General features: G+C 54.8%; 1 protein-coding gene across 2 annotated transcripts in view; it reads right to left on the bottom strand.

Annotated features, from left to right (window-relative positions):
* STX1A (syntaxin 1A) overlaps window positions 1-21,304 on the bottom strand; it is an 85,576-nt gene extending 64,272 nt beyond the window's left edge. Inside the window, exons 1-4 of one of the 2 annotated variants that reach the window (XM_026861550.1) lie at window positions 21,276-21,304; window positions 20,679-20,681; window positions 9,121-9,198; window positions 7,878-7,977 (exon numbers count right to left, since the gene is read on the bottom strand). In XM_026861550.1, coding sequence (XP_026717351.1) covers window positions 7,878-7,977; window positions 9,121-9,141 — 121 coding nt within the window. In that variant the 5' untranslated portion in view covers window positions 9,142-9,198; window positions 20,679-20,681; window positions 21,276-21,304. Of the gene's footprint in view, window positions 1-7,877; window positions 7,978-9,120; window positions 9,223-20,678; window positions 20,682-21,275 lie in introns of those variants that run through there. The other variant, XM_026861549.1, reaches the window with a different exon arrangement.
* Between the last annotated feature and the right edge of the window lie 1,030 nt (window positions 21,305-22,334).

Here is a 22,334-nt window from a genome sequence, read left to right as displayed (position 1 = left end):
AGGGCATCTCACCTGGACTAACACATGGCACGTCAAGGGGACACAGGAGAAAAAGCCACATGAGCACAAGGGAGAGAGGACAGAGATGTCCACGGCACCCTCACCACAGCGTTGGGGTGATGCACAGGAGCTCCATGTGTCCTGCTGCCGTGTGCAGCACCCGAGGGCTGGCAGCAGGTGCCACCATGCTGTGACATGGCATGGGAGCCTAACACGGGTCCCTCACACGGGTCCATGCTGAGCAGCGGCAGTGGCAAGAAAAGGTGAGGACATCCCTGCAGCCAGGTTCACCCCTGCTGCGCCTGCTCCCCGCAACACCCACCGAATCAGTGCTGGGAGGTGCTGGGCTGGTTTAGCACTGACGGGAGGTGTTTTGCCAGCTTGTTCCCCAGTTCCAGCAGGGATCCCCCAGAGACACCAGGGAGGGCTGGACTGTCCACTCCCTAGACAGCCATCTCCATAATCCGAGGTACAGCCAAGACTCCTGCTCACACGGAGAGGAGCCACCCCTCACTCTGCCCATCCTCAAACGCTCATTGCCTGTGGGTGCCCGGGCCCAGCACCCACCACCCAAGCATGAGAAGCTCTGGCCCATCCCACACAGACAGATCCCAACTTCCACAGGGGTAGCAACATAAAGGCAACCCACTGTGAAAAGCACAAGAAATGCTGACCAGCAGCCAGAGTCCCCAAAAGTCCTGGAGACCTCACATCTTGGGGTACCCCAACCCTTCAAAACCAGAGCTGGGGCAGGTGACGGGCACAGGGAAGGCAGGGACAGCACAAAGCCCTGGCAAAATGACCGAGCTGCTGAGTAGACCCGATAGGATGAAACCTGAAAGCCAAACAGCTATTTAAGCTAAATATATTTGTTCTTGGGATGACATTGGTATGTAAATCGATCATAAACAGACTAAGGCAGGAAATGAGAAGATGGCTCCTGACCACTGGAAGTCCTAGAGTGGCCCTTCAACAAGAATTACCATGAGAAGAAACAAAACTCATTTAGGAAGGGGTTGAAGAAATGCCTGAAAGGGTGATGAAAAGCCTATCTGTGTGCCACAGAGATAGGATGCAGCCACACAAGGCAGCCCCTGAGCACACTATAGCACCTTCATAATGACCACAGGCATCGTTAGCGCAGCTCTGCTTGGGATGTCCAAGCCAAGAGAGGTGTTGGAGCTGCTCTGCAGGAGCTCCTGGACCTCCTCAGTGGGCAGAGGAATGCCTGTCCCTGCACCAAGCACCCCTCCAGTTTCCCCATCTCACACAAGCTTTGCTACGCGAGGCAACGTTGGCAGAGCCATGGGGCCATCCCCTGCTACAGCTGCAGCTAGCATGGGGTGGGTGCAAAGAGCCCGAGAACACCTTCCCCTGAGGGACCTGCCCAGAGGAGGAAGAGGAGCAGGACACAGGGTGGCAGGATGCTGAGGGCCAGGGCAGCAGACAGCACCTCCTCCCACCGCCCCAGCGAGCACTGCATCCCTCCCTTACTCATTGCCAGCACAACAAAGCAAACCTTCCCCCAGCGCAGCTTCCCGCTTCGGCGCCAGCACACCCACCTCCGAGGTGAGGCAGGAGGAGGCAGACAGGCAGAAGCCCAGTGCTCCCAGTGCTGGAGGCAGCAGAGGCAGGAAGATGAGACTCCCCACGCCCCCTCCCAAGACAAGCAGAACCCAGAGAAGAATGTGCTCCCTGACATACGGTGCCCTTCCAACCCCACCAAGGCTGAAGAACCGCCTCTGCTGGTGGGGACCCTGCCCTCCCACAACTGCATTGGTGTCCTCCCCATCCCCTCTCCACTCTGGGAGGTAGGGAGCAACCAGATGCCATCCAACCTCCCTGGGCCACCCATGAGGTTATGTCCATCAAATCCACTCCACACCTTGACATCCAACCAGGCCAAGTGCAAGGACCTGCACATGGGTGAGGGCAGCTCCAGTAGCAGCACAGACTGGGGGAGGGATGGATGGAGGCAGGGACAGAGGGAGGGAGGGACGGAGGGAGGGAGGGACAGAGAGAGGGAGAGCAGCCCAGTGGAGAAGGACTGGGGGATGCTGGTGGATGACAAATGGGACAGGAGCTGGCAATGTGCACTCGCTGCCCAGAAAGCCAAGTGTCTCCTGGGCTGCGTCCCCAGCAGCGTGGCCAGCAGGCCGAGGGAGGGGATGCTCCCCCTCTGCCCCGCTCTCCTCAGACCCCTGGAGCACTGCGGCCAGCTCGGGGTCCCCAGCACAGGGCAACGGTTCTAAACTGAATGAGGGTGGGTTTAGGCTGGACATAGGGAAGAAATGTTGTACCCTGAGGGTGGGGAGGCCCTGGCACAGGCTGCCCAGAGAAGCTGTGGCTGCCCCCTCTCTGGAAGGGGTCAAGGCCAGGTTGGACAGGGCTTTGGGCAACCTGGGCTAGTGGAAGGTGTCCCTGCCTGGGGCAGGGGGGTGGGAATGGATCATCTTTAAAGTTCCTTCCAACCCAAACCACTCTCTGAGTCTATCTCTGCTGCAGACTGAGGAGCTGGAGCTGCCTTTGCTGTGCCCCTGTACAGCACCGAGGACAGGTCCTGCAGCCCTGCCTGCACCGAACACCTCACCTGGACGGACCTCAGCCAGGCAGCGCCGGCACTGATAAGGCTGCAGATGGGGGTGAGAGCAGCATGGTGAATGGGGGAATCGCTGCTTTGCTTTCTGTGCCCAGGACATGCCTTGCCACCCTTCACCAGGTCCCTTGCTCTGCTGGGGCCATGCTTGCTTCACCACAGCTCCATCTCCTCTCGCCTCTGTCTTCAAGGTCTGCTGAAGTCTAGGCTGGCTCTGATTTCCCATCCCAAGAAAGCCAGGAGAAGCAGCACAGAGGGCAGAGGAGCAGAAGCCAGGAGAACTAAGCCAAGCTTTTCATCAAAAGCCCCATTTATCTGCTCACAAAGCTTCTCCCCAAGAAGCACCACACATGCCTGAAGCCTCCAACACAGCATGACTGCAACTCTTGGTCTTCAAGGAAACCTCCTTTCTGTCCTACTGGGACCAGGCACCAGGGGGCATGTAACCCTAGAAAAAACTACCACACAGTGGGAAACAGCTCACAGGGCACAGAAAGCAGTGTCCAAGGAGGGCAGCTCCAGCAAGAACCAGCTGCAGACTCCCTTCCTCTCAGCAGTGCCCAAGCAGCAAAGCAGGCTTCCAGCTGTGACACCTACTAAGAGGACCTGCTGAGTAGCAAGGTTATGCTTACAGGGGAGCACAGAGCCTGCTCATAGGCATCTGGCCAGAGCCTAGGCACCAAGACAACTCCAAACTGACTTTTGGGCACCAGCCAGCGTTGCCTCAATGCATTAGACAGAGGTGAGCAGCTACAATTTGTCTCCTTGACCACCTAGCACATCTCTCTGCCAGGAGATGGGCTGCTAGGAAGGAAAGAGGCCGCTCTCCAAATAACTCAAATCTTCTCCAGCAGACAGAGAGCCTGAACAAAGTCATCCAGAACCTGCACCCCGGTGTTCAAAGCCACCACCTTGATCCTGTATAGCTTGAATTATGGAACTGGAGGGCAAGTGTACATGCAACTGAACCTCGCATTCCACCCTGGTGCAGAGCTGTCATGGTCCTGCTTCCAGCTCTGAAATATTTATTGGGTCTTCCAAAGCCTGTGGAGATGGACTGAGGTGACAGGCTGAAAGACATGATTTCATATTTGAAGATTTACGTTCCCTGAGGCAATTCATTCAGTGAACAGCATCCATTACGTAACGCAGCGACGAGGAGCCGCGGAGCGCGGCCGTGGGGAGGGATGCAGTGCATGGAGAAGACTAATGGCAGAAAGTCCTTCCCAACCGCTCCAGTAAAAAAAACAAACCATCATTTCATCCCTCTCAGGCTGGCAACTTGACACTCAAAGCCACTGCTCTGGGAAGCAGCCTGGCCCAAGGACGAACAGCCTGCTTCAAGCGCCGGGAGCAACAGATGCAGCAGCTCACCGGGAAGGATTTTAGAAACAGGTTTACCAGGAGCTGTGACTGAAATCAGGAGCAGCAGCAGCAACAGCTCTGACCTGAGGAGAAATACAGCCCCTTGGCTGCTCTGAGCCCACCCGAGCCCCAACATGACGCTGCCCACTCTGCAGCACAGAGCCACTCAGTGGGGAGATCTTCCCCGTCCCCCCACGACCAAGTGCAAGGCTGCAAGGTGCAGGCAGGCAGGCAGACGAGGTGCTGCCACCTCGCTGGCACGATGGCAAAGCCAGACAGCTGCCCACCCACCGGGCACCAAAATAAGCCCAGGCAGCAGCAGCAACACGATCTGAGAACAGTCTGTGCAGCCAGAAGAATCAGTGGGAAGGGAGGGGAGGGATGAGCCCTTCTGCACGACAGAGACCCAGCCCCACACCAAGTGGGTTGGTGAATCCAGGTCTCGCAGACACCTGGACCTCAACCTCTTCTGCAACGGAGCACACGCAGGAGAGCATGAAGGGCTCGCATTCACCTAAGCACATCACCACTGCAGAAACAGGTTCCAGCAGGGCTGCACCCGTGAGGTCTCTCTCCTCTATTAGAGATCCTGAAAAAGCAGCAAGCAATTCAGCCAGCAGACACGGTAAATCCCTCCACCCCATGCTCCAACGGCAGCCCCAACCACTATTCCTATGTTTCCCAAATTACCAGCCCAGCTCTGCCCTTATCTTCTGAAGCTCCACTCTAAGGTCCAGCCTTCAGGTGGTATTTTAAGGAGTTTGTATCTCTTGACAGAGAAGCTGCACCATGCTCCCAACCGAGCCATGCCACGCACAGCACGTTTGCCTCCAGACAAAATGAGGAGTCTGTGTCTTTCTTCTGATATCCCAGCAGATGACTTCCCATCACCTTGCCCTGGAGGTTTCCCATGGTGCTGAAGTGATTAGAGATAACTAAGAAATAACTGTGGTGCTGTTCCAGAGAGGACAAGCAGCACCCAAATGCCCAAGTTTGGCCCCTGCACAGAGCAACATCCTGCCTCGCTTGTCACAACTGGCGTCACTTACTGTTCCTTTGTTAAAAGGCAAATGTCAGCAAGCACACACCAAGACCAGCCTTCCACCACCTACATTTTAGTGCCTTTTGGCTGCAGCCCTCTCCTGTACCTCATGGAAGCCATGCTTTTTAACTTCCAAATTAATCTCAGTAAATTCACCTCACTGGATTATAAGCAGCCTTTGCATTAATTACCAGGATCTCCACGGGCTCAGGAGCATGGGGAGGTGGGAAGGCGCTGCCAGCACCCACCATTCCCTACCACACTGCCTGCACCTGCCTGCCCCTGCTCTGCCTCCACCCCACCGAGGCACAGGACTGAGCTCCAGCTGAGGTTAACACGGAGGTTAACCCTGTCTTTGGCTGAACTTTTCACAGCCTCACTGAGGCTGAAGGAGCAAACAGACATGGAGCAATGCTGCTGAGGTCTGGCTGAGGCTGTGGGAAATGCAAAAGCTATGAGCAGTTATCACAGAATGGTTTGGGGTGGAAGGGACCTTTAAAGACCATCTAGTCCAACCCTGAGTTATCCCAACAGCTGACCCACAGTGCTGTCAGGCAGCATATGGCCTGAGCTTACAAGGCCACATGAGTTTAATGCCTCTTTAGATCATCTACTCAGACCCCTGCAGCTATGTCCAAGGTTGTCTCCTGTCCTGAGGACACCGAGGACCATTTCCCACATCTCACCCCCAGCAACACAAAGAGATGCTGGCACACAGGGGCTGCCCTAGGAACATGGCTCAGCTGACACCACAGCCCTATCTGGACACAGGGAAGAAATGTCGTACCCTGAGGGTGGGGAGGCCCTGGCACAGGCTGCCCAGAGAAGCTGTGGCTGCCCCCTCCCTGGAAGGGTTCAGGGCCAGGTTGGACGGGGCTTTGGGCAACCTGGGCTAGTGGAAGGTGTCCCTGCCCAGGGCAGAGGGGCTGGACCGGGTGATCTTTGAAGGTCCCTCCAACCCAAACCACTCTGTGAGTCTATGTACCACTGAGCACCTGATCAGCCCCACTGCACTTCCTGGACACACCTCAATAGTACAAACCGCTAATTTCTAAACAAGCTGTGGGCTCTTCTTTCACTGCCCAAGCAGTTTTGGACATCATAATCTGAATTTCCTACAATACCAAGGGTAGGTAACACTGTAAAATGAAACCAGAAGCACTCTCAACATCCTGGATGCTTCTGGAAGTCACACCAATGTCACCGTATCTTTTCCACTGCAGATCTCAGATTTTTAAATAGATTATTATGCTTTTAGGGCACAGGTGCCCTTTGCAGCCCTCGCTTTGGCTCTGCCCCAAGCGGACACCGTGCAGATGAGCTGTATGAGCCCAGCAGCCAGAAGCAAAGCAAAGACAGCTCTTCCCTGACAACACCCAAACAGAAACACTGCAAAATCTTACAGTGCAAGTGCAGACCAAAAGAGCCTGGAGAATGATTGAGCAACGGTCTGAGACACGTAAATTCCCTTGAGAAAACCCCTTGCTTCCAGGCTTGGCCAAGTCAATTTTAGCTGATAAGCAGCTGCCAGAAGAGGGGAGCATGAGACAATTTAGGAAGGGCCAGGTTCTTCCAAACAATTGGCAACATCTACTGATTTGACATCAGGCTGGACACAAGAAGATGTGTGTACAATCTCCTGGGACCTCTAGAAACAATTCGCAGAATTGCACTGGGCAAATGAAGAGAAATGGACGGGAGAAGGGTAGATGGCAAGACAGAGACCTGGTCTCAGACTTCCAGCTCCCTAATCACACCTCTGCACCAAGGCCACTGCAGCCTGGAGGGCACGAGCTGTGTTCAGCTATTGCCCACTGTCCCATGAAAGCAACAGCTTTGCTGACAACAAGAGCTACAGAACCATCCCGCACAGTTGGCCCTGCAGCAGCCATCCACCCTGCAACCACTAGCACCATGAGGGAGGTGGGTGAAGGAGAGGCCAGAGGGGCTCACAGCAAGGCTGAAGGACAGGCTTGGGGCAGCGGTGACATTCAAACCATGTCCCCCAGTGGGTAAGCCTGTCCAGGGTCCAGCCCCACTGGTAAAAAGCCCCGCTCAGCTGTGCTCACCCCTGCTCTCCCTTGCACACCTCGGTCCCACCTGCTCCACAACCACGGGTGTGCAGACACCAGAGCCCAGCTGACCCCAGCAGTCCCAGATGCTCTGCCAGCACCAGCTCCCCTGGCTCCCCTGGGAGATGTGCTGCTCGCACCTGAGGACAGGGGAACTCATCACCCACAGCTCCAACTCTGACAGGCCCCACAGACTCCCAAGAGTTGCCACATTGCAGGTGCTGCAATCCTTAACTTCTGTTCTTGACAACAAACCTCTTCTCAAGCACACAAGACCAGGGAAGAAACAGCGATGCATCAGCAAGGTCTGGAAGGGACAGACTTTGGCCACACAGCAACAAAATGTCCTTCAGGACAGAGAGGGCAGGGGCACAAGTGCACACCATTGGTTCAAAGAAGAGCTGCACCATTTCTGGGCCAAGCAGGCAATGCTCAGCCAGTTCTGTAAGCACTGCCTCATCCACGCACCCTCCCCAGGCAGCCTGGGGCAAGACAATGGCCAAGCAGCTCAAAACCAGCCATTTTCTCTTTCCAGCCTCGACGCTGCCCCACCATTCAGGAATTCCCCTCCAGCAGCCTCACTGGACCCTCATCACCTCTCAGGGTCAGAACACCATCAGTCATCCCTCCACCTCCCTCCCACACAGGTCCCTGCCCTCCCTCACCCCAGCAGCTTGTGACTTTCCAGTCATGGCTACCTGAAGACAACAGGACTTCTGCCTGACTCCGTTCACCCCACAAATGGCCCAGCCCAACCCAGCCACGCGCCCACAGGGATGCAAACTGATCAGGGCTCACTCACTCTCGTCCGGGTTGGGTGAAGCAAGAATGGCGCTATGCTTCCTCTTCACTTCCTCCACATTCTCTGAAATTTTATCGATGAATCCTCGAATTTCTTCCACCTGTGAAGATGGAAAACAAGACGGTCTCTTGTGAGATACCTGGACTTTTGGAAAGGGGAGGGATTATTAAACCCTATCCCAAAGCAACCATGACATATCTGAACCACAGCAAACCTCCTAGTGGACCAGATTTTCCATCTGGAGCCTCAAACTGTAGGACCACTGTGAAATCAGACCTTCCACATCACAGCAGCCAGCTTTGCCATCACAGCAATGTAATTCAGACTCTACATCCTGTATCCTTCATGATGCACTGAGAAACATTTGGGGTTTATTTAAATTAGCATCAGATCTACGATTCCCAGGCTCTGCACCTCCAGCAGGGAGAACATTGCTGAGGCTGCACAAGCCAGGCTTGGTCCCAGCTCAGTCCCCCACGGCTCTTCACTCCAGGGGCTGAGAAGCCCAGTTTGACCCTCACTCCACAGACCAGGGAGGCCACACTTGCCAGCAAATCCATGCTGGCCTCTTCCCCACTCTTCTGTACTACAAGGAGACACGTCGGCATCGCCCAGAGGGGGAACCTCTGCTTGTGCCCTCTGCCTGCAGGGCTGCCACCCTCTAGCTCTGCCTTCTCATTTGACTCACACCACCACTTTGATCATCTCCCTCCATCTGCACATCAGATTATTTTCATTCCCTGCTCCATTGCCTGCACAGATACATTTTGACACCCCCTACACACATGCCATGCTAAGGGTGTGCTAAAAATCCGCGTGCAGATCTTACAGCCACCCACATGCCAGAAGACAACCTCTTGTTTGGTAGCGAGAGGCACAGAATTAAATCAAAGACATGCAGAGACTGCTGCTCCACAGAGGTGCTTCTGGGAGAGGTCTGAGAGCCGGCACGCTTGAGCAGCAGGCAGGCAGGCTGCGAGGCTCACCTGGCCCAGCTGCCCCACTGGTTTCTGGAGGAGGTGGCACAGCAAAGCATCCATAAGGCCAGGTAAGCTGACAACAGCCCCAGGTCTGTGTGGAAGCCTGGTTCCTGCTGATCAGTGCTCTGAGCACAATCCCCAAGGACCTCGACCATCAGCCAGGGCAGGACCCCCATCCCCACCCCAACCTCGCAGCCTGCCCCAGCACTAACAGAAAGGTCTGCACTAGCTTTAAAACTGCACTGGAAAAATAAACCTCTCACCTGCTCGAAGAACTCGTCCATGAAGCGGTCCCGGTCTACACTGACGGTGACTTCATCATCGTCATCGCTGTCCTTTGCCTGCAATGACATGGAGAAAGGCATCTACAAGTGCTTCTTGCAAAGTCTGTGGTTCTACTCAAGAGCTTCTCAGGGGCATCTTTCCCTTCTTTTTTGCTCACTTGCTCCCAGGAGCTGGGGCAAATGCCAGCCAGAGCATGAGATGCCCCGGACACTGCCACACTACAGGCACCAAGAGAGCAGAGAACAGCCAGCTCCAGCAACAACCACACGATGCAAAACACCACTGCAGGCAGCTGCCACACCACCTGGCCTCCCGTGGCAAGACAGAACAGGACCCACGACACGTGCATTTACAAAGAGCTGGGGCAGAGGGGCCTTTATGAGCTGTCCTCAGCTACGTGTGAGCACAACGGCCCCGCAAACAGCAGCAGTGGGGAACACAAGCGGCACTGTGGTGGGAAAGCACGAGGGGTGCTGCGGAGTGCAGAAAAGGTGGGAGAGAACAGAAAATACAACAGAAGCCACAGCAGGCAAACGAGGGGCTGTCTGTGACTGCAAAAGCGTGTGTGTCATTGTCACCAGAGATGAAAACACCTCCTGCCCCAGTGAGGCAGAGGACGCAAGCTTGCAGGGGAAAGAAAAATTACAGTCCTCTGTATAAGGAGACATTTAAAAGATTATTATCCAAAGCAGATACATGATGGAGGGAAATTAAAAATCAATGGAGTGGAAAAGTTTCTTCTTACTCCATCCTCACTAGAGAGGAGCCAGTGGAATGGAGAAGATTTAAGAGAGACAACTGCCTTTGCTCATCTTATGATTGCTCCCATTTTGCAGTCAGTTACATGTCACCTCGTGGCCTCTTCGCACTTTGCAGAGAGCTAGTCAATATGGTCTTCAGAGGGACACCTCTTTCCTTGAAATAAATCAGATTAAATACCTATCCTTCCCCTTAAAATTGCCTTTTCAACCTAGGGTGACTGGTTTGGGTGGAGTCACCCAGAGGAGGCCTCAGCTTTCAGCCTTGCCACCGCCCGTTTCGAGACTGGAGAGCTACTGGGATTCAGGTGAAAATCTCACACTGACAAGGAAAAGAAGATGCGTGGCTGCCCTTTCCCCACCACTCTGTGTGCACAGAAAAGAAACATGCCCTGAAGCCAGGAATTCAGAATTTGTCCATCTTGGCCACAACCAGGCCCCAACACCAGGGCTGAGCAGGCTGGGACACGGCAGAAGCCTCCAACCCCAAAACTGGTCAGTACATCTGGATTTTGATGGAGCTGGGCAAGATCAACCTGAGGGTGAGCACCTAGAGCCTTCTCCTGCTTTGACTTCAATCTCTCACCAGTGTTGCTCAAAATACACCATCATGCTGGGAGTACAGACGGGGAGCGGGGCCGATGGCCCCTGCCTGCACTGGCATGCCTGTACCTGTCTGGACTTGCAGAGAGGTCTGCACATCCCCTGCAGAAGACAATGAATGCCCTTTGCGTCAGGCAGGACCCAGTTCTTCCCTGACGCTTTCTGCTTTCAAAATTTGGCAGTTTGCTCTTGCACCAGGTCCACACCAGCCTCTCCCGCTCCCTGTCAGTGATCACAGCCCAGTACTGAGATCCAGAGCACAACTCAGGCTTAGCACAGAGCTGGATGTGCTGCCACGTCCAACACCACATCCAACAGCATCCACACAGCCCCAGGGCGAGGGGCAGGATTTGGCCATGGGCTCTGTCACACCCCTCCTGAACCCCAATGCCACCAGGCAGCCAGGCTGGAGGGACCCGCACCCTCTCCTCCCCCTCCCCAGTCCCTGCCACACTGCTCCAGCCTCGCTCAAACCCATCTTAGAAAACTATCAAGTCCCAGCTACACTGCCAACCGCATCGTTCGTTCAGCCCATGAGTGAGCCCCACTGCACTGGCACAGCCACCACTGGCCATCAGCAAAGGTCCATTTGGGGTCTACAAACAGACCCAGACCAATGCAGACACCTGCTCCACCACTCCCAGCGCAGCACAGGCACTTCCCCAGCAACCCACAGAACGTGAGCAGAAAGGCTCACCATCGAGGAGGTTAAAAAGTGTCATCTCCTAAAGCTAGGAAGGATGTCGGGATGGATGGATGCTTGCTACAGGGATCCACGTTTGCATTTCATTTTACACGCCACCAGAAATCCCACGTGGTTTGTGCCATGCTTGATTTTAAGCATCAGCTGCCTTTGATTAACACGGGTAGTACCCAGAGTCCATCAGATGGGCAGTTACACCTCTAACTCCTGCATGGACTGAGGGACTTCTGCCAGCAAACACAAACAGGCAGGTTTCTGCCTGCCTTGTGCCAGCATTATCCCAAACAGCACGAGCGGTCACAAACTCCCACCTACACCCACCCCCCGAGGATCTCACAGATACATCATGCCAACAGATCCTGGGGACACACGCTGTGAGTGAAGAAGATGCACCCACCAACGCAAACAGTGCCCCAGACAGAGGCACCCCCGGGTCACAGCACCCTCCTCCCCACCACCCTGCCAGCCTCTCCACATCGGCGGCCCCACCAGCCCCCACAGCCGTGTGGGATATCAGCCCTGGCATGTGCTCTGCAGGAGCTCAACACAACCATTCGGCTGTAGCATGGTGGGCTGCTCGTCCGGGAGATTGCTCAGAGGGCATGAGGCTGTTATTCCAATTCACCTCCTGCACCCGCTGTACCACTCCTCTTCTGTGCTCTTCCCAGCCCCGTGCCTCGAAGTCCGTCCCTGAGCAGCAGCCCACCACTGACCCATCCCAGCACCCACCACAGACAGCCTGGCTCATCCCTGCCCCTCAGGGCCCCAGCCCAGCACATCATCCTGCCAGGGGGTTCACCCCACAGCACAGGGGCTGTGCGGGGCTGAGGGCCACCACTGCAGCCCAGGCTGAGGGCAGACAGCCCACGGGGCTCTGCCTGCACAGCACCTCTGCCTGGGAACACATGTCCTGCCTGCAGCCCTGTGCCACCCCGCCACACACCCAACAGGACAGCCAGCTACAGGAAGGGATCAGAAAAAAGGGTGCTGAGGGCAGCCCAGTGGAGAAGGACTGGGTGATGCTGGTGGGTGACAAATGGGACATGAGCCGGCAACGTGCACTCGCTGCCCAGAAAGCCAAGTGTCTCCTGGGCTGCGTCCCCAGCAGCGTGGCCAGCAGGCCGAGGGAGGGGATGCTCCCCCTCTGCCCCGCTCTCCTCAGACCCCTGGAGCACTGCGGCCAGCTTGGGGTCCCCAGCACAGGGCAACGGTTCTAAACTGAATGAGGGTGGGGTTAGGCTGGACATAGGGAAGAAATGTTGTACCCTGAGGGTGGGGAGGCCCTGGCACAGGCTGCCCAGAGAAGATGTGGCTGCCCCCTCCCTGGAAGGGTTCAAGGCCAGGTTGGACGGGGTTTTGGGCAACCTGGACTAGTGCAAAGTGTCTCCGCCCGTGGCAAGGGGTGGGAATGGATCATCTTTGAAGGTCCCTTCCAGATCTGATCCTATGAAAACCCTGTCCTAGGGCAAGCAGGATGGGAAGCACCAGCGAGCCTCTGCAGCCCTACACAGGAAAATGCACCCCCTTCACAAATTCCCCCAAGTCCACCCAGCTTTTCTTGCCTTCATTCTGACAGAATCTTAATTTGCAGGAATTTTAGCCCCCTTCTTGAAGCTGGAGAGGAAAGCATTCCCCATTATTAAACACAGGCTTTTACCATGACCACGTGGGCCAGAAAGTACTGGCATCAGAGGAAAGGCATGCTGCCAGCGAAGATGCCCATCTCCTTGTCACCTCCTTCCCCTCCCTTTATAACCTCTGAAATAGTCATGATTCCTTGCATGCAAGATGCCACACCACTGCATAGTCCCACCCCTGCTGCCCACTGGATCCTGCTATTTACTAGAGCCAGAAATCCCAGAGGAAGGCAACCCACCACCCAGGGAGAGGGTTTCTGCCAAAGCCACACGCAGCCTTGTTGGAGGCACTTCTATTTTCGAGGCAGCTCACCCCCCAGGCACAGCAGAGCGCTGATGCACAGGCAGGGCCATGGTTATTTAGGGCAGCACTGAATGCAGCGCTGCCCGGCTGTGCGTGGGGAGAGCGGCACAAAAGCCCAGCCGGGAGCCCTGCGAAGAGGAAATTACAAGAATGGAGCCCGCTGATCGGGAGGGCACATGCCACTCTGGGCTGGAGGAGGGCACCATCTGTCAAACCCACGTCACTGGAGATACCCTCAGTGCCGCGCCACCTCGACACACGGTACTGGGCTGATGGCCTGGTCCCGCTGCCCCCAGCCCCACAGCCCGCACGGGCATGCAGCAGCGGTGGGAGCTGCGGGGCTAACCGGGCCCCGATGCCACCAGGCAGGCACAGCTCCTGGGCATGCAGGGCACTGAAGGATCATCTGCTGCCAGCTTCTCCCTCAGTACTTGGGGCTCGGCCCAGGCACATTGCTGACCCTCACCGGCACTCACCCCAGGCTTGAAGTGTCTTTTCATACACTGCTGCCAAAGTAGAAACAAAACCAAAACACCTTTCCTAAGGAAAATTAAAGTCTCCACCCAGCTGACAGGGTTTTGGCTTCATGCATCCCAGCTGTGAGCATCCCAGATTTTCAAAGGCACACAGAAAGCTCCGACCCAGGTCAAAGCTACGTGCTGTTGCTGTTCAACACAAGCAGCAAACAATTCACAGCCTTCAAAATCTCAGGCTTGCTTGCCAGCGACAAGCGAGGAGCATCCACTCCCAATGCCACACAAGCACACTGGGCACACTGTTCTCCCAGTGCTTCCCAGCTGCCGAAACAGCCACCACCCATCCCTGCATCCCTCAGGTGCGCTTGACATGTTGTAACCTCAGGCAGCAAAAGTGCCCCAAGACTCCTTATGGAGACAGAGGAAAAGAGCCCCAGCAAACTGCTGGCAGTCTAAGTGCCTTAGGTGAGTCTAGCTCTGAAAACTGCCTACACCAGAAGACAGGTCCAAGTTAATTAACACAACCAGGCAGCAAGCAGCTCCACCGCCCCACAGCCTTGGTGGGTTACTGGTGTTGCCCACTTCACGGATCTGCCTGCCTCAGCAGCCTGGGGAGCGGGGGCTCTGCCACCGGCACAGCTGGAGCAGAAGAGCAGGAGGGCCCTCATCAACCTCCCTCAACACCCAGCCCTGCTTCGGGCACTTTCAGGCAGCGCTGGGGACCAGGAGTCTCCTTCACAGGATCTTTTATTTCTGCAGCCCGCTGGGGGCCCAGCAACGGGCAGCGCAGCAGGCAGCGTGCTGGCAGCAGGGGTGGCACCGCTGCCTCCCCCGTGCCTCTGGTGCTGCTGAGCATGGGGAGAGGGATAGGAGGGCAGCGCAGCCAGAGCTCCTCCAGGGTCTTTCAGGCCTTGCAGGATTAAAAATGCCCCTCCACAAGGGCCAAAACCCCAAGAGGAGGCAGAGCTGAGCTGCGATACCCGATACCCTCCCTGGCAAAGCAGAACGGTACTTGGAAAGATGGTGCAGAGCCCAGGAGTATCCCAGCGCTGTGGCTTTGCAACAAGCACACAGCTAATAAATTCATTATCGAGTAGATGACATGCCCCTGGTTCAGTAAAGCCCCATTCCCTCCACAGGCACTTTCTGGAAGATGGCAGAGGAGCACAAACCAACCTTGACTTGAAGCCTGCTCTCCTCCGAAAAGCAAGAGGTGGCGGGCAGAGCGAGCTGTGGCAGGGCATAATGAGGTCTCTATTATCTATCTCAGCAGTGGCTATGTGCAGGCTTTAGCTCCTGCCCTCTTCTGTTAGTGCTGCAGATTAATGTGACCATGTTCAGATGCGTCTATGGAGCCAGTACAAGCAGCAGAGCTGCACCAGGGCAGAGAAGCAAGGGGCTTGGCCAGCACTGGGCACCTCTGCACCCCAAGAGATCGTGCTGCTGCCAAGCCGTGCCAGCGGCACTCACAACCACATGAGCCCAGCCCTTCCTAGGGGACACCCATGCACACAAACAGGCAGCAGGCAGGCAGCCCCTGCTCTGCTTCCAGCTGCGGCGTGGGGCTGCAGGGTCCAACACCACACGCTGCCTCCCATCCCCACCAAGCACAGGGCAAGCTTCACAAAAGCACAACAAAAGGAAAAAGCCGCAACAGCTGCTACTCTCCTTTCAGGGACCAGTAAGTCAAGCAAAAAAATGGCCTCATCCCTAAGAGATGCAGGATGCTGCTCGCCGGCTTTGCTTTCAGGCTGAATCTGGGGTATTTTTATTTACTGGACACTTCCACACTGATCTGCCCAGCCTGAGAAATATCAGCCACTTGGGCTTGACCTTCTTTGCAAAACAACCGCCCTTTCTGTATAAAACCAAAGCACACTGGAGGATGCACAACAGAAGGCTGCTCAGTGGGGGATGCTCTCTGAGCAGCAGAGGGCCATGGCTGGGGCTGTGTCCCCACACAGAGCGGCACACGGGAGTCCAACACCATCACCTTGTTTCCCGCGTCCCACGCCCACAAGCCCAGGGCATCGCTCTCAGCCCATGGCCCCTCGCTCCCCACAGCCCCGACACGCAGCTGTGCATGTTGCTGAGGAGAAGCACGAGGTCAGAATAACTCAGCAGCAAGCTGCACCAAGAGCTCTTCTCAGCCATCTTAAAAGCCTACAGGACACATATTAAAGCATACGGATGCCCAGATCCCTGGAAACATCCCAGCCCAGCTCTGCAATGCTCAGCAGAAGAGCAGCTCACTGTAGCTCTGCTGCTAAAGCTTCACATGAACAAGACCCACAGCACCCATGGGTCCCCCCCACGCCAAACCACCGCACCCTCGTACCCTGGGGCCTGCGCTGACCCTTCACACCTCAGGGTTCACTTTAGCATTTTGCCATGGCCAAACTCTCTTCTCAGGAGTCCAGAGGCAGAAGTCCTGCTCCAGAGGGTTTTCAGGGAGGTGGTGTCAAGGCCAAGGCCAAGGACAGCTGGAGGGTCTGCTCCCAAGAATGCACTCTGGAGAGCTGAACCACCTGAGAGCATGGCTTAATTTACCTATAGCCTCAGCATTAGCATTTTTTGCAGACTACACACATAGTACAGCTATGCAGCACAACTGGGTGTTTTATAGCACACAGGCCTCAGCTCAGCTATGTCTAATTCCAGTATTCACCAAAACCAACCCATATTTCTCACGAACAACTTCTTGATGAATAAAAGTTCAAGGCAAAATGACTTCAGCATTCAGCAACATCTGCATGAGTCAGTAGGAGTTTCCAATTTCCAACACTAGCAGTGCAAGGGAGAACAAGATTTCCAAGAGTTTTGTCCTTAGGTGTTGGCTTTCATTGCTGCAGAATTACATTACTGGCCTTTGGCATGAAGCCCAACCGTTTTATGAGAGACGTGGTCAACTCCTAAACTCAGTTTTAGAAGCGGGCATTTAAAATTCCACTTAACTATTAAGAACAAGCATCAGAGGTGACAGAGGTGCCAACAGTGCTGCAGGGGGGCAAGGCACTGAGCTCACTAAGCTCTCCTATAGCTCTAGAACATGGACAGCATTGTGATCTACTGGAAAGGCATCGATATTTTAGTGATTATTACGAATTTGCAATCATGGCTAAAGAAAAATTTGGGCAAAAACCAGCAGACAGACTTAATTAATCTGAAATTAATTTCTTAACATCCTTCTAATGGTGGCACCATCCTTGTTATGGCTTCTGTGTAGATCAGAACTTCACACTGGCAGTAGAAGCACCTGCAGCCACAGCACTCGTCTCTCCTCTCCACCTCGTAGCTATTCACCAGGGTCAGCACTGCGAGAGGTTTCTGCCAGGATCACCACCGTGCTTTGATATCTACCAAGTGCTCCATGATGGACACCAAGGCCTGGTGATACCCACCAGTGAGCATGAAGTCTGTACTGGATAAAAGAGAAGGACAGCCTGAGGGAGAGGAGGCGACGCCAGTGGCACCACAGCTCCCACGGCCCGCGACACCAGGAGAGGATCAACATGTGAAAATCAAGGCAGTCCACAAAATGGTTATTCTTCAAATCAGACTGCACTGCCTACGGACACTCATGGAACATGTTGGTTTGAAAGGGACCTTCAAAGATCCTCCAGTCCAACCCCCCCAATCACAGGCAGGCAATCTTGCACTAGACCAGGTTGCTCAAGTGGTCAAGAACACTCAAACATGGGAATGACATTTCTTTGGTGCTCTTGCCTAAACCATATGAAGGAATCTCAGCATCCAGGTGAGACACCAACCCTCCCAGAAAGCAAATGTCTTCTAGAAAACCAAAACAAACAGTCATTTCATACACCACAAACCCTAAGTCTGACACGACTTGATGGAAGATCTGAAAGCAATGGCATATAAAATAGAAGACTTAATACTAGAAAATCCCCAGCAGACATCACAGCAGAAGCACTACGTGACAGCAAGTGGCCGTGGCTGGCACTGAGCTTCTAAAAACTCACAAGACATCGTGAGCAGATTACCTTTTTAATTATTTTTCAGTGAGTTCCCATGAAAAGAAACCCAGGTCTGTAAGTATCCACTAGAAACTGAAATACTGCACTGCTAACAGAAAGCTCAGTCCCATCTTGCAGCAGATTTTAACACTACACAGCCCAGGTTTGTCCCCTGCGCCTGGCGGTGAAAGCTAGAGAAGCAGGCAGCAGGGAGGAGGGACCTTCTCCAGAGGAAGGATAACACTGGCCTAAGACCAAATGAATGCAAATAATTTTGGGCAGGAGATTTGGAATTTCTCAATCCAGTCAGGACCATCTAGTGAAGATGACTCTGCCCATGGCAATGGGGTTGGACTAAATGACCTCTGAAGGTTGTTTTCAGTGCAAACCATTCACCTATTCGACGACTGTGGTCCTGCAATGGCTGTCCAATGGCAGCAGGGACAAAAAACTCCTCTACAACAGGTCTCGACATGGTTGTGAAACGGGCCGAGGCGGCTGTGTCCCACAGCGAGGTGAGCACTGGCTCAAAGTGCGAGGTGAGCACTGGCTCAAAGGGACCTGGGAAACCTCTCCCCACTGGCACCCTTGGGGAAGCTTTCCCTTAGCCTGACCTCTCCGCACCTGCTACAGCGCAAGGACTCCCCATTCTCCTCTGGATGTCCCCAAAGACAGGTTTTGGCCAGCAGTCAGCAGACGTCCTTGGGCTCCACTTACTACTTCCAATGCTCCTGCAAAAGGTGATGGAGGAAGAGACCCTCCTGCCAGAGAAGAGTGGCTGTACAGGGGTATCTCCTGCACCTCCACTGGAAATACTCAGAGTACCACTGAAGAAGGCTTCAGGACATCTCTCATGTGGGACCTGAGCAGTTAAGATCTGCCTGCGTTCAAGGCAGGTTAAAGAAAAGCAAATAAAATATCCATTTACAAAACTCGAACTAGACAACACAGATAGGTATCTCAAGAAAAGGTGAGCACCAAAATTAAAGCAGATCCACAGCAGGTCCCTTATCCCAGCCTACATTCAAGGATGCCTAGTTGAGCCAGTCACCTGGAGCTGCCTGCACAGGACCAGTATCAGTCCAGCAGATTTGATGTAATGAAGAAACATTCTTCCCAATGTGACCTGTCAGCTTTCAGACACAGTAGTGTGGAGCAGGTCATGGAGAAGTGCAGTAGAGAAGGGCCATGTCTATGGCCTCCTGCAGGAACAGCAGCAGGGTGCCTCTGGGTTCACACGTCACCTCCCTAACACCATCGCACCCCATCCCAGCATCACACAAAGACAAACGAGCTGCATCCCCAGCAGCGTGGCCAGCAGGCCGAGGGAGGGGATGCTCCCCCTCTGCCCAGCTCTCCTCAGACCCCTGGAGCACTGCGGCCAGCTCGGGGGTCCCCAGCACAGGGCAATGGTTCTAAACTGAATGAGGTGGGGTTAGGCTGGACATAGGGAAGAAATGTCGTACCCTGAGGGTGGGGAGGCCCTGGCACAGGCTGCCCAGAGAAGCTGTGGCTGCCCCCTCCCTGGAAGGGTTCAAGGCCAGGTTGGACGGGGCTTTGGGCAACCTGGGCTAGTGGAAGGTGGCCCTGCCTGGGGCAGGGGGGTGGGACTAGACAATCTTTAAGGTCCCTTCCAACCCAAACCATTCTGTGAGCCCATGACACACTACATGCCACAGCCCATCCTCTGCTCACAGCAGTCCATCAGTTTGCTCCCCTGTCTGGGGGTGAGGCAGTGCCCACATGTCAGACACCAGCCCTGCTTCTGGCTGCCAAAGGCAGAGATACAGACAGCCCGTGGCACATCACCCCTGCCCTCTCCCACTGCCTTCCAGCTTAGAAAAACTTTCTACTCCTTGTGCTTCCAGAGTTGCCTCATTTTATATTTTTTCCAAGATGGTCCCACTGGCTTTATGCCTGGTCTGGCCCTGACACAGCATGACTCTGTTTCTGTTTCCCACACTATTCTTCTCTGCTTGCCTTCCCCTCCCCATGCATCTCCTCTAAGGATAATCCCGCGGACGCTGCGGTCCAAGGACATCCAGCCGTCCTCTGCCTTGGGTTTGCTCAGGTCACCCTCCAGCCGCCTGGAGCCAGGATATTTCTGCACACTCCGTCTTCCTGGGTCTTCCACTTGGGCTCACGCTCCTCCCTTTTGCTAATATACGTAATTTTCTGGAAGTAGCAATTTATCACAGTACTTAGCTTAATGAGCCTTACTGTACATGTTCTGCCTGTAGTGATAATTTTGCATATTTCCTGAGAAATCTTGTTAACGGGAGATACATAGCAAAACAAACATTTGTATAGCTTCCGAGCAGCTCAAAGACACTTGCAATTAAAACAACAGAAACTAGTCTAAACCCCTTTGGCTCAAGCCCTTTTAGACATCCAGCGGGCAGCCAACGTACGTGGCCTGTGAACACATCTCATGGCTGTTCAGCAGCCACAGTGCAGCACCAGGTTTCGGGAGGCAGAGAGTATTCCTGCATCCAGGCTGATGGGGCCAAGCCCCCACCACACCAGACCCTGAGTGCCCCAGCAGACATCGAGGGACCCTGGGGCTCAGCGTCCCCCTCTGAGGCCAGTGCTGGTGGCGGCTGGGCCCACCTGCCCCCTAAACCCCCATCCATCCCCCCGCAGGGTGCAGAACCCCACTGCGGACCCTGGTCTCCTCGCGGGGTGGGGACAGGGAACACCATCCAGAGCTGGCCTGGAGGCTGGGCTTTGCACGCTGCTGTGTTTAAAGCATATTAAAGCCTCTTCCCAATTTTAAGTTTTCTTCAGCTCACCCTGTGTGAGCGCGTGCCCGCCGCTGCCAACAGCACCCCCGCAGCACAGGGCCACCCGGGCCCCCACAACTATCTAAGACAGAGCGTGCAAGGCCAGCACCGCAGGCTCACGCTACATCACCTCTGCCCAGCTATCCCAGGGAGCAAGGACTGGCCCATGTCTCACCCCCTCCCACTGCCCAGGTCACCAAGGGCGCAGGCGAAGCAGCTTCCCCGCCCCAGAGACACATTCTTGCGGCAGGGAGACAGTGGGGCCAGGCGTGGTCTGAGGGCATCTGTGGTGCACAGCCTTCCCCAGCAGCTCCGCTCCTTCCAGCACCCAGAAAAATTAGCTTTTCGGCATCACTGCCCACCCCACTGACCGCAGCCAGAGCGGGCGGCTGTGTGGGCTGGAGAGCCACCAGCTGCCACCCGCCATGTGACAGTCCCCTGTCCCCGACCCACGAGGGAAGAAGCGAAGCTGAATTATTTATATGACCCTTTTCGTTAAATAGAAGAGCTCAAAAGCACACCAGGCAACCAAGAGAGTTAAAAAAAGAAAGGAAGGCGGCATTTAAATAAGCAGATATATATATTTCCGGGGTCCACAGGGACTTTTGCATTGGGGGATGGCTCCGGAAAAGCCCCACTCCCCAGATGGAGATCGAGGAGACCTGAGTCCTGCTGCAAATGGCAACTCTGGTCGACTTCACACTGGTGCCCCCAAGAGACAAATCATCAGTGGGAGCAGCACAGAATTATTAATGAGAAGGAATGGAGCAAGGTCTGGCTGCAAGTCCTGGGGGCCACACTGCAGATTTCAGCTGCCACAGGAGGGAAGAGGGTGGATCTGGGGAACCGGACCTGGAGTCGACCTCGCTTTCTCTCTCCTTCTATTTTTAACGCGCACCTCCCCGCAACTCCCACGGGCAGGAGGCAGCACTTGAAACAGGGACGTGGCTGGCAGGCAGGAGCAGGGGCTTTCAGTCAGCTGGGGAGGACAGCGGCACAGCACAAACTCAGACATTGCCAGAAAAAGGCACTTGAAAACAGCTGCTGGAGGAGTGCCGAGAGCAGGAGGAAAGGGCCCTGCAAAACCATTCTGACCACTTCTGCAAGCTGGAGACATGCAAAAGCGGGTCTGGTTCGGCACCTGTGCCTCTCCTGTTGGCGTGGGTTGGGAAACAGCTCCGTACTCCGAAAACAAGGTATGATGAGAAAGAAAAGCTAGACATGAAATAAAGAGCAACTCTTCAAACCCCAGAGGAATTATTCTCAATTAACACTCACTGGAGCAAGGCAAGCCTTCAGACCCAAGGGGAAGTTCACCAGGAATGTGACCATCACCCTGTACAGTCGCTTCGTTGACAGCAACCATTGAGGCTTCAGTCCTACAAACACCTCTGTGGCCACCCAGCCTTAGACAAACTGGTCCCACCACACAAGGTCTGTGCTGGGGGCAAAGGGGGACCTCCAGCTCCAAACTGTACTTCTCCTCCCGTCACCACTCTGGAGAAGATCCTTCTCACGCTGGGGGAGCTTCTGGCAGCACTGCAGCCTGCCAGGCCTGGATGCCATCCCGCAGGCACGGAGGCCTTGCCAAACCTCTCCCCTCAGCGCCTGAACCCACGACTTGGGCAGTGTCCACCCCATCATCTCAAGGAACACTTCCATCACGTAACTGCAAGACAAAGCATCAGGCAAGCACTGTCTGTAGGGAATGGGGAGAGGATCTGTCAACTAACAAAAGGTCTTTCCCAGACCAATTAGAACCCAGCAACTGTTACAGTCACCAAAAATCGATTACTATTGAAAATTCTGCTAACTGGCTGTATGAAATTTTGACAGTAGAGTCTCACTCTGCTGAAATCATCCAGCCACATGTTTCTATAATGGATGGTAACAGCAAGCACACGGAGTGACAGCAATCCTGACCCGAACCACCTGGGTCCAGCCAGCCACC

Source organism: Athene cunicularia (genome assembly GCF_003259725.1).
Source record: "Athene cunicularia isolate RWA chromosome 19 unlocalized genomic scaffold, athCun1 chr19_part1, whole genome shotgun sequence".
Lineage (NCBI taxonomy): Eukaryota > Metazoa > Chordata > Aves > Strigiformes > Strigidae > Athene > Athene cunicularia.
The sequence above is the reverse complement of the archived record's forward strand: the minus strand, read 5'-3'. Positions and strand labels throughout refer to the sequence as shown.